This window comes from Ceratotherium simum, chromosome 28, assembly GCF_057802395.1.
Source record: "Ceratotherium simum simum isolate JZ-2026a chromosome 28, ASM5780239v1, whole genome shotgun sequence".
In the NCBI taxonomy this organism is placed as follows: domain Eukaryota; kingdom Metazoa; phylum Chordata; class Mammalia; order Perissodactyla; family Rhinocerotidae; genus Ceratotherium; species Ceratotherium simum.
In genome coordinates this window covers 41,217,776-41,229,656 of record NC_141927.1, presented here as the reverse complement: position 1 = coordinate 41,229,656, position 11,881 = coordinate 41,217,776, and the positions used below count along the sequence as shown (strand labels likewise).

Here is an 11,881-nt window from a genome sequence, read left to right as displayed (position 1 = left end):
CTACTGAGGCAGAAGGAGTGCTTCCTCAACACCTTGCCATTTAATTCACAAACAGGAAACTTGAAGGATCAATAGGAATATGAAGAGCTGCTCAAACTCACATGTGATCAGAGACATGCGAATCAAAACTACACTGAGCTATCGCTTCAGACACACAAGATCGGCAGACATTTGAAGGTTGCTAACAGAAAGTGCCAATCAGGATGGGAAGAAAACGGGACTCTTTCTACACGAGAGGACAGTAATGCTGAGTGAAATTAAGTACACGTATGCCCTGTCCCCCAGCACATTCCATTCCTGAGGTAGATCCATGTAAAGTTCTCAGGTCCATCTAGAGGCACACACGGGAAAGAATTCATCACAGCGGTGTTTGTAGTAACCAGGAGTTGGAGGCAACCTAAGTGTCCTTCACCAGTGGTAGTGACAGGTCTCAGGTTGGCTTCCTCTAAACCAGACCCTGAGACGAGGATTTGCATTCAAGCAGCATATTTGGGAGGTATTTTAAGGAAGCACCAGTATGGGAGTGGGAAAGTGAGACAAGGGCAGTTTGAGAGTCAGTAAAGGGTATGTTATTGGCAGGTTACCTCTGTGGAAAAAGGGAGCTTAGTCCCGCCAGAGAACACTGGGAGGCAGTGTTGTCCATGGCCTGAGTAATCTCACGGGAGAGGGGAGGACAAGCCGTGTTTATCCTCCAACTCCCATCTTGCGGGGCTGAGAGGTATTCCCAGGGCATTAAGTTGCAGGTCCATCTAGCCTGCCCAAGCTCAGGTCAAGAGAAAGCCTTCCCAAGTTTGTGCAGCAGGATACCAGGGGCATGAACTAGAAACCTTAGTGCCAAAGGGAGAGCACAGGGCAACGATTGTGTCATGTCAACAGGTGTTAAAATATAGTGTAGAGGGAAATGCACAAGAAACAGCAAGAGTTACAGACCAACGTCATTAACGTAAACTAACAACACAAACAGGAACAAAACCACATTACATATGTCACACTCATATGATATACATGGACACATTACAGACACATGACGCAGTGCCTTTGGGTGGAGTGGTAAATGGGACTGAAGATGGGGGTGTGAAAGGAAGAAAAATGTAAACTCAGGGGTCTCAGAAATTGATGAAGAAAGCGTGTCATAGCCCAGGGAGAGTGATTTAAAACATCCCTCTTCTTCTGCCCCCTCTAGGTTAATGAATCTGCTTTTCCTGGACCCCCTCAAAACCCTCACCTCCCACATTCTGCACTGGACATCTGGATTCAGGCTCCCTAAGAGCAGGAACTGTGTCCAACACAAGGTCTTAGCCCCCCAGAGCCTCTGGCCAGGGCTCATGGGATAATACAGCTCTCCACCCTTCTTCAATGAAGGAATAGATTTTGATTAGAGGTACACAAGGACAACCTAAGGCCCCACAACTACATTTCCCAGAGATCCCCGGGTGATTCTGACTAGACTCCAGGGGTGGAGCAGTGTGCAAAGCCAGTGAGGACACTTCCTGTGCTGCCCTGGAGGTGGGAGGAGTGCAGTCAGCCTGGTTCCTGGTTGTGGCCCCAGTGGAGCTCGGTGAGTGACTTGTTTATGCTTTGAAATCGGGGGCTAAATCCTATCTCAAATGCGGGTCCAGGAGGCTAGATACCCCACCACGCCTGAGTTTCAAGTCCTAAGGTGGTTCAGAAAGTTGGGCTGACACACACTTTGAATGCCCTACTCTACAGCAGAACGCTGAAGAAACAGACCTGTGATTCAAACTGTCTGGGTTCAAGTCACAGCCACACCACCTCCCGGCTGTGAGACCTGGGCAGGTCACCTAGCGTCTCTCACAGTCAGTTTATCTGTCAGTAAATGGAGCTGTAAGGGAGCTCACTGGAAATGTTGTTACAAGGATTGAAGAGGTATAAAAGTAGATGATGAGTACATCAGGGATGTGTTTCAGGGAACGGGATTTCCCTCTTGGATAATTGAAACGATGGTGTCCGCCTCCTCTGTCCCCACCTGGATGTGTCCCATAGGGCCCAGTTCGTCCTGCAGGCAACAAGTTCATAACAGTCCCTGCTCCTCCTGCATTAGGTGATGGAAAATTCTCTCAGGATCTCAAATGTTCGGGGGACTGGGTTACATCGTCTGCAACATTTAAGGGAATTCCTGGGGAAATCTCATCGTGTTAGAAGGAGGCTTAGCAAGGAGAGTCTCCAGGAGCCACAAATGACAAGAATCAACTCCTTCACCGTCAGGCTCACTGAGGACCCCGTGCCCTGAGCACAGATGTGCAGAATTCCATAGGAGAGAGGAGCCTGCTGAGGCAGCCAGCCCCAGGAGCAGGGCCCTGTGGGCTCTCACTCTGGACATTGCTCCCGTGCCCTGGCATGACACCCACAACAAGGGCACGCCCTGTTGTGTCTTTTTTAATAAACTGCTCTTTGCCTCCCCCAGGGTCCCCATTTTAGTTTCTCAGTCACAGAAACGGCTGACCCCGCCCTCTCCCCTCACAGGGAAGTGGTTAACTGTCAGCTATTTAGCTGCTCCCCGCCCAGAGACTTATTTTGTTTGCCCTTCCTGGGTTTAAAAAGTCCAAAGGCAGCTTTAAAAATGGGAAGATTTCACCCACAAGTCTGAGTTTCTCCTTCTCCTGAGGAGGGGAAAAAATAAACAAAAGAAACCCCACACTCAGAACTTCCTGCTGCCTGGGGCTCCTCCACTATCTTGGCTGTGACAGCTGTTTTCCACGGATGGGTCTTTCGGGGTCTGCTCCACAGGCCCTCAGTGCACCAAGCACTGTTGAAAGAGGGTGTGGGGGCATGGCTTGCTGGGCAACTTCTCCTTTTCCACCTGGAAAGTCACTGTGCTGGCCCTTGCCCCTGGGAGTGGGCTGGGTTGTAGTGTCCTTGCAGTTTCCCCAGAGCCAAGAGGAAAAGGGAAGGAAGGGGAGGGAAGGGAGGGGGAGGGAGAGGGGAGAAGGGGAGGAGGGAAGAGAAGGGGAAAGGAAAAGGGAGGAAAAGAAAATAAAAGCACACAGAAAGAAAAACCACTCAGAAGTTCTCCTTAATATTCTTCTATCCAACTTGGTAATTCTATTCCGAGGTATGTGCCCAAGAGATTTGAAAACAGATACTGAAGAAAGTACTTGAACACAAATGTTCAGAGCAGCACTATTCACAATAGCCAAAGGTGGAAACAACCCAAATGCCCATCGAGAAATGAGATCCACAAAAAACGTGTGTCCATACCCTGGAGTATTATTCAGTCACACAAAGAATGAAGTATTGATACAGGTTACAATACAGATGCACCTTGAAAACATTGCGCTAAATGAGAGGAGCTAGCCACAAGAGGCCACATATTATATGACTGCATTTATATGAAATATCCAGAACAGTTAAATCTATAGAGACAGAAAGTAGAGTGGTGTTTACCAGGGGCTGGAGGAAATGGGGAGTAACTGCTTAGCGGGTATGGGGCTTTATTTTGGGGTCATGAGATACTTTGGAACTAGATAGAAGTGGTGGTTGCACAAAATGGTGAATGTACTAAATGACAATGAATTGTTCACTTTAAGATGGTTAATTTATGTTATGTGAATTTCACATCAATTTTTTAAAAAGTTTATTCAAGAATACGAGGAATCCTCACAGTAGAGGTTGAAGATTCCACCTCAGTGCAAAGTGTATTTGTGCTGCTTGTAGCCCTGAGTGTGAGGGCAGCATTTTCTTCCCACCCCAGGGCCCTCAATCTAGTTCCTCAAGCACAAAATAGTGGATTCCACTCCTTCCCTCAGAAGAAAGTTTCTAACTGTGTCAACCTTCAAAAATAGAAACCAGGTTAAGAGGCAAAGTGTTTACTCAGGATTAAATAATTGCAACTTGTGGAGCACAGATTCAGGTAGAAGCCTAAATAGTGTCCCAGTTACAAAGTGAAAGAAGAGAGTTTTTATGGGGAAAGGAAAGGAGTAATTACATAAAAAGAAGAGAGAAAAGAAAAAAAATCTTCTATAGGTGTTAACCAGCTAGGTTATTCTTCAGCTGTACATGGCTATATTACCAATTCTGTCTTCAGAAAGAGAGTCCATAGTCATCAGTCTTTGTAGTCAGGATGTCTGCTTTCCTGTTAGCTTCACATACAATTGTTTAGAAGGCAATGCTGGTCCAAAGGTCTTGCCCAGTTCAAACAGTCCAAAGGTTCAAGAAGTAGGACATGCAGGCAGTTCCTCTGAAACGGTTGCTCCAGCTGTTTTAAAATGGCTCCACCTATTTCAACTTTTGACAACTGTCCCAGAGACTTATTTTGCTTGGTCTTTCCTTCTTCACCTGAGCAGCTGTTTCTCTCCAGACTGGCTTTCCGAGCCTGTTCTGTGGATCCCACTGTACCCATCTGACCTCTGCAGGCATTGACTCAGAGCTGTGGCTGAGATGCAGATCTTCTGTACACTCAGGCCCGTTGAACAGTGGCCTTTGAACAGGATCAGCCTAGCAAATCCTTTTCCATGCAGGAAGTCAAATGCTGGCAACTTGCCCCTAGGAAGGAGGCTGGGTTGTAGTGTCAATCCAATGGAATGCCATGGCCTTCACTGGGACAGAGAAAGAACAGAAAAGGAAAAGGGTAGGAAAAGGAAAAAAATACACACAGAGAAAGAAAAGCCACTCACTAGCACTCCTTAAAATTCTCCTGTCCGGTAATGCCAGAAATCCAGCCAGTAGGTCTAGTAGATTCCATCTCATAATTGTACTTGGGCTGCTTATAGTCTTGAGGTGTCATGGCAGCATCTCAGGGGTGGACTAACTCTGGACCAACATGTTTTTAATTCTGCCATTTTAGGCTCTTGCTTACAACTTCATTTGGGGAAAGAATAAGGGTTTCTTTAGCCAAAAAAAAAAAATTTGAAAACCACTGCTGGACATGAAAGATGTAGAGATCCTAGAGACTGGGAACTGGACAATGAGTTTTCCATATCAACCTGGTCTCCAGGAGTATATCCAAAAACGTCATTTGTAATTGAAGTACCATGTCCTTTAGGGATAAATCACAGCAGTTGGTTCAGCTATTGAATATTGACCATTCAATAGCTGAACAATGAGCATTCATTTGATCTATAGAAAAAAGCAAGTCTCCTTTGCCTAACATTCAAGGCTCTCTGGAAGTTACCTCATCCTGTGTATCTTACCTTTCTTTCACACAGGTCTTCAAAATGACCACCAGTGTGACTTAAGTCAGGTTCCCCAGAATCAGATACTGAGACAAGGATCCGTGTGCAAGTGATTTATTAAGGAAGTGCTCCTGGGAGAAACCCAGTTTCAGTCTGGATGTGAACTATAACTCAAAGTTTGTCCAGACTTAAGGCAAGGCAACTGGGCTTTCAAAACCTCCCACCAGTAAGTATTGACTCAGGGCTGCCCGGGCAGGACATGAATTCCCCGGCACTTCCATCTCTCTGCATAGAAAGGTGAAGTAGCTCCAGAAGCTCTCAACAAGTCCCCCAAAGAGAGTCTAGGGTGCAGGTCCTTAAGCATAAGAACACAGAAGCCAGGCCAGGGGCACAGCAAAATGGTAAAGGAGATCTGAAGGAATCTGGGTGGCTTACAGACAGCATTCTCTCCACACTAGCCTCCGTCCGGAGTCCTCAGCAATCCCATGTGCCCTCTCTGGGTACACTAAGCATGCTCTGTTCTTTACCCTTCTGTTCCTATGGTGGAGGCCAATAGGTTTAACGGGTTTCATTTGAGTCACATTTTTTTAAATGTTTTTTAATTACTTTAGCCATAATTCTCATAATGTTTCCACTCTTTGTTCTATAATAAAAGGAGTCACTGCTGCCTAGTAGTCCTTTATTGTGGCCTATCTCTTCCTTATTTTTTCATTTTGATTTACATTTTCACTGGCCAGTGGAGAGGAAACACTTTTTCAGGGTAGCTCATCATTGTTGCATTCCTCAAGTTCTTTCATGTTTGAGATTGTCTTTATATTCATGTTGGCTTTATGATTAAATGAAACATTAACAGAATAATATTTGAGGTCATACTTTCCTTCAACACTTTGTAAGCATAGTTCCATTACTTCATCTTTCGATATTTCTGTGGAGTATTCTGATGCCATTCCAATATTTTCTCTCTTATAAAGCGTTTGCTTTCTCTGCCTGATGCCTGAGTAGTTTTTTCTAATTTTGAGTATTCAATAATTTAGCCATAATATATTTCAGTGTTGAATCAAACTTTCCCAGAATCTTGTCTCCCTTGTTTTATAGATTTAATTTTTGCTTCGTTTCAAGAAAACGTTTCTTTGTAAAATGTAAGCTTTTTGAGTTCTCATTCAAAAGCACCAATTGTCTTCTGTTGGATTGTCTTTGATTGCTTTCTATGTCTATTAGCTTCTCTCTAACTGTTTAATGGCTTTATCTTTTCATTAACCATTACTATAAGTATTAAATTTTTCTTCTACATAAGTAATTTGATATTATGCTGTATCTATATTGTCTCTTTCTACTTATAATTAACTGTGTATTAGCTTTGTTTTTGTTCTTAATTAGCTTCCTAAGGTCTGAAGTCTTTCTTTTCATAATACTGCATTATTTTATCACTTCATTTTTTGAGTCTTTGTTATGAGTCCGTTTTAAATGTTCTATCCCTCCAAGTGAAGAAAGTCTGTGAAGAATCTATTTCTAGTGTTCAGTTTATTTTTCTTCTTGAGTTGGGTATCTTTTTTTAGCCTATCTTTTGCATATTATGTCCTTTTCTTCTAATCCCAATCTCATAGTATATTTGCATTCTGTTTTCCATCATATTCGTGCACGTATAGTTCTGTCTCCACCTTGTATTTGTTTCTTGAATTTAATGTGACTGGTGAGGCATCTGGCTGGAGTGGGGCTTGGACTCTGCAATCTTTTCATTGGAGACAAGGGAAGATAATAACAGAAGACAGTTTGATGGCTGATCTTCTATATATGGGTGCTTCTTCTTCCTTTCTGGTGACACCATACATTAAGAACATTGCCTTATTTTTCTGCCCAATATCACCAATTATACTTTACATCTAAAGAAAGACCAGGTGCTACCATTACATACTGGTCTGTGCTGTGTTTGGTAAATGTTCTAGTAGCAATCATGGGCATGGAACATAGTTCACCACCCCCTTGCTGATCCCATGGTAACTAATCATCTGGTTGGTTGCTTCTGAGCCCTCTCCTCTGGGTTTCCACAATCTCCAGACTTAGAGCCCCATCAGTATTGCTCCCATCTCCTGTGGGTATACTTTCTACACTCTCCCTATGCAACTCAGATGTTCCCTTTCCTCTTCAATCTTTCCCTTCTGTTTTGCGGTTTTAAGGGATTTTTCATAATTTATGGTCCACCAAACTACCTTTTTGTTTTCAAGGGAGGTCACATTATATGTTTCACTATCTTTTCTGTTATTTCTAGAGTTTGGGCCAGGAAAAAGAAATTTCTGTTTTCTGAATTAAAACTGAAAATCAACCTACTTCCAATTTACCTAAAAAGATATTAAGTGCCTTTCAGAGTTCTCTGAGTGTGTTCACTCTATCTCCCTGGAGTCTTCTCTTATGTTTATCATCAACCTGAAAGGAAAGGGAACATCACTGCACAGAGATGCTACAAATCAATATATAAAGCTAGTAGAGTTTTCAGTCAGCTATTTTCCTGGCAACTACTTTCAAAAGACTTCCAGAATTTCACCTTAAATCACAACGTTAATAATACACAATTTCTTAAGTTTAGTCACAGAATACTCAAGTATTGTTTGGTTACAAAGTATTGTTTGGATGTTGCTTGCATCCAGGCCACTAACAAAAACTGGCTTTTTTTGAATGGACCTGCAATTACTAAATTTGAAGTCAACATTATATCTTAAAAAAAAAGGAAAGAAGAGAGAGAGGAAAACAAACACTTGAAAGCCAATTACAACATTTAGAAAGAAATATAAACTAATTTCCTAGTAGAAGGAACAATGGTCTAACCACGAATCAAATAGCCAGCCTATAAACCACCTGATTCCTTACAGATCAGCCTTCACCTCTCTTCCCTACACACTCATTACAGATTCCGGGTTAGCGGCCAGACAGGATGTGGAGTGGTCTGGCTAAATACCATTTGTTCTTTCTGTGCCTAGGTGGTAGAGTATTAGAGCTGGTCTAAATGTTGAGAAAGATGCTGGTGAGATGAGAAGAAATGCAATCAATCTAATAAATTTAAGGGAAACAATATTACAGATATCAAGAACAGAAATTTAGAAACACTGGCAATATGGGAATGACAGCTGGGTCAAAAAGGAGAAATAGAAGACTCTAAAAGAAATGCTAGAAGGAGAGAAAAAAGAGAGGTTTAGCTTATCACCATTAAATTTAGGGGCAGGGCCCTTTACCATGCCGTCTCAGGGTGTGCCACATTACAAAGGGATTAGTCTGCTTAGCACTGTTGCAAAATCTCAATAGATTAAGACTTTTTGGTAACAGGTGACAAAAACCTTTTTTAAAAGGTCAAGCATGTCTAAACCATATTCCTTTTGTCCCACATCACCTGTCCTCCTTACTTACTCAGCACTGCCTCTGGATGTAGAGGCAGGAGAGGGTTTGGGATGGTGTGGCTAAATTACAGTAATTACAGTTGTTCTCTCTTCGTCTGAGTGATGGAGTTTTAGAGCTCATGTAGATGTTGAGAAAGGATACTCATGCAAGTTAAGATGAGAAGAAATGAAATGAACTTAATAGATTTGGGGGGATAATGTTGCCGATATCAAGAATAGAGAAAGTTGAAACACTAGCAAAATGGGAAGAATAGCTAATCAGAATAGAGAAATAGGAGAATCCAAAAGAAGTGACATTAAGAAGGACAACAGGAGCCCTTAATCACCATTAACCAGAAGCAGGGCCTCTGTACCATGCACTTCAGGCCACGTCGTTACCGATGGTCATGTACCCCTGCTACAGTCAGTGTCCACACTGGACTAGGTCTCTTTAGTAGCAGGGCATGGAAATCTTTTCTACATGGCATTTAATAAAACAATAACTTATTTTTTGTTTTTTTTTTCCTGGCTTACTTTACCAGAAAGTCAAGAGATAACTTACCACTTGATTTAGGCCTTTTCTCATCTTTCTTTCTCCTGCTTTTCATTCCTTACCTTGATAACTTCTTTGTTGATATTATCCTTCAGTCAATTCTCCCAGTAGCTTTGAGCAAATATCCTACCAGCTTCTAACTCTGCAGCAGAAAGTATCTGCTTAGGTTTCAGCAAAAGTCCCTCAATAGAGTCTCATTGACCTGACTCGGGTCACTTGCCAGCCATGAGCAAAGCACTGGTCCTAGAGCATATGTGCTTTGAGTTGGTCCTACCTGGGTCACACGTCTATTCATTCAGCTCAGTGTGTACAGCTTGTTTGCCATAAAATAAAATAGTCAAAACTATCAGTTTGATTATGGTACATTTTGCCTCAACTGCAACCTGCCCTTCTCACAATGATTTCTCATCTCAGAGTAATAGCCAAAAGGCCAGCATTGTCTCTAAGGCCTCTGTTACCTGTCTGATCTCATCTCAATCCACACTGCCTCTCACTCCCTCTGCTCCAGTCACCCTGGCATCCTAGATGTTCCCTGAACACTCTAGGCAAGTTGTACTTGAAGGCTTTTGTATCTTCTGTCCCTTCTGCCTGAATGGTCTTCCCCACACATGTGGACCTGGCTTGTTCTCTTACATCCTTAAGGTCAAAGTGAGGCTTTCTTTGACCACTTTATTTAAAATTGAAGCACTCTGTGCATGTCCTCTCTGCTTTTTTTGCTTTAGTATTCCCCAGAGCACTTATCACAATCTAAGAAATTGCATCTTTTATTTATTTATTCAGTCCACTATCTGTGTCATCTCAATCCTGGATAAAATGTAAAATTTCCAAGGGCAAGCAAGCCCTAGATCAATAGTAAATATAAAGTAGGTTTTCAGTAAATTATTTGTTGAATGAATCAATAAATAATGCATGAATGAATGAAAATTTGAATGGAGAACTTTAACTGGGTAAGGTTCAGCTAAAAGGGAAATTGAGTGGGTCTGGTACCTTGAATACAACATACTTTATTACATAATTGTCCTGTTTATATTGGGAACTGTTTGTAAACCCTATTTTAGTTGATACAATTTGAACCTTTTTTCATTTGTCTCTAAAAAAGCCACATGTAAGCTGTTTATCATTTTGCTCATCACTTAATCTAGACTTCCAACTTCTCATGCTTGAAACAGGGAAGTGGTAATATTTTTTTACAGGGTTACTGAAACTATTAAGTGAGCTTATATATGCGAAACAATTAATACAATAAAAGCACTAAACAAAAGACTTCTAATTACAGGTATTTATAACTATCATTTGTATTTACTTATTTAAAATACATTAGTTATAATTAGGCTAATCAAAGAAATCCAAGTACAAAAGTAATGCTATTTGTATTTGTTTTATTTCTTTGCCTTAGGGGATCATGGACATTGAAGCATATTTTAAAAGAATTGGTTACAAGAACTCTAGAATCAAATTGGACTTGGAAACATTAACTGACATTCTTCAGCACCAGATCCGAGCCATTCCCTTTGAGAACCTTAACATCCATTGTGGGGAACCCATGGAATTGGGCTTGGAGGGCATTTTTAATCAAATTGTGGAGAGAAACCGGGGTGGGTGGTGTCTCCAGGTCAATCATCTTCTCTACTGGGCTCTCACCACAATTGGTTTTGAGACCACCATATTAGGAGGGTATGTTTACAACCCTACAGCCAACAAATATAGCAATCGCATGATTCACCTCCTGCTGAAGGTGACCATTGATGGCAGGAACTACATCACTGATGCTGGGTTTGGTCGCTCTTACCAGATGTGGCAGCCTATGGAGTTAATTTCTGGGAAGGATCAGCCTCAAGTGCCTTGCATCTTTCGCTTGACAGAAGAGAATGGAATCTGGTACCTGGACCAAATCAGAAGAGAACAGTACATTCCAAACCAAGAATTTCTTAATTCTGATCTGCTGGAAAAGAATAAATACCGAAAAATCTACAACTTTACTCTTGAACCTCGAACAATTGAAGATTTTGAGTCTGTGAATACATATCTTCAGGTATCTCCAGCATCTGTGTTCACAAGCAAGTCATTCTGTTCGTTGCAGACCCCAGAAGGGGTTCACTGTTTAGTGGGCTTCACTCTTACCTATAGGAAATTCAATTTTAAGGATAACATGGATTTGGTGGAGTTTAAGACACTGAATGAGGAAGAAGTAGAAGAAGAGCTGAAAAATACATTTAATATTTCCTTGGAGAGAAAGCTTATGCCCAAACATGGTGATCAGTTTTTTACCATTTAGAGTAAGGAGTAAAAGTGGCCTTCAGTTTTACTTCAGGTAGTGACACTTTTTGTTATAAAAAATTTTAAACATATGTAAAAGTAGAGTGAATAAAACAATAAATTTACCAACTATCAACTGGCAGCCTATCATATTTCCTCAATGCTCCTACATTATATTTGAAGAAAATTCTAGACATAAAATCATTTCACCCTTAATAATGTGAGTATACATAATTAGACAATATTTTAAAGAAACAACCTCACACTTTTTTAAAATTAATAATAGTAAAGATGTTTTAAGGATGGCCCATGATTTTCTTGGGGGAAAATAGTGATTTATGCTAGAAAACCTTCCACATCGGTTGAGTGTTGAATTCATAGAAAATGTTTACCATGGTTCAGTAAATAGAATATTGATGAAATTGTTTTTATTAAATTCAACCAGCATATATCCAATGTCCAATTTTTACAAAAATACCACAGGTGTACCTTAGAATTTAATGAAGATATGATACTGCTTCCAAATAACCTAATAGCTCTTAAGACAAAGCTTGAACCAATACCTAGTAACATGT

General features: G+C 41.3%; 1 protein-coding gene across 1 annotated transcript; it reads left to right on the top strand.

The window, feature by feature from the left end:
• Positions 1 to 1,499: 1,499 nt before the first annotated feature.
• LOC101398155 (arylamine N-acetyltransferase 1) lies at positions 1,500 to 11,442 on the top strand. Its single transcript, XM_014795926.2, has 2 exons — positions 1,500 to 1,558; positions 10,447 to 11,442. The coding sequence occupies exon 2, from the start codon at positions 10,453 to 10,455 to the stop codon at positions 11,323 to 11,325; it is 873 nt and encodes a 290-aa protein (XP_014651412.1). The 5' UTR covers positions 1,500 to 1,558; positions 10,447 to 10,452; the 3' UTR covers positions 11,326 to 11,442.
• Positions 11,443 to 11,881: the final 439 nt, after the last annotated feature.

Excerpts from the sequence above, each read along its gene's own strand:
- LOC101398155 (XM_014795926.2), top strand. The coding sequence starts at position 10,453 with ATGGACATTGAAGCATATTTTAAAAGAATTGGTTACAAGAACTCTAGA.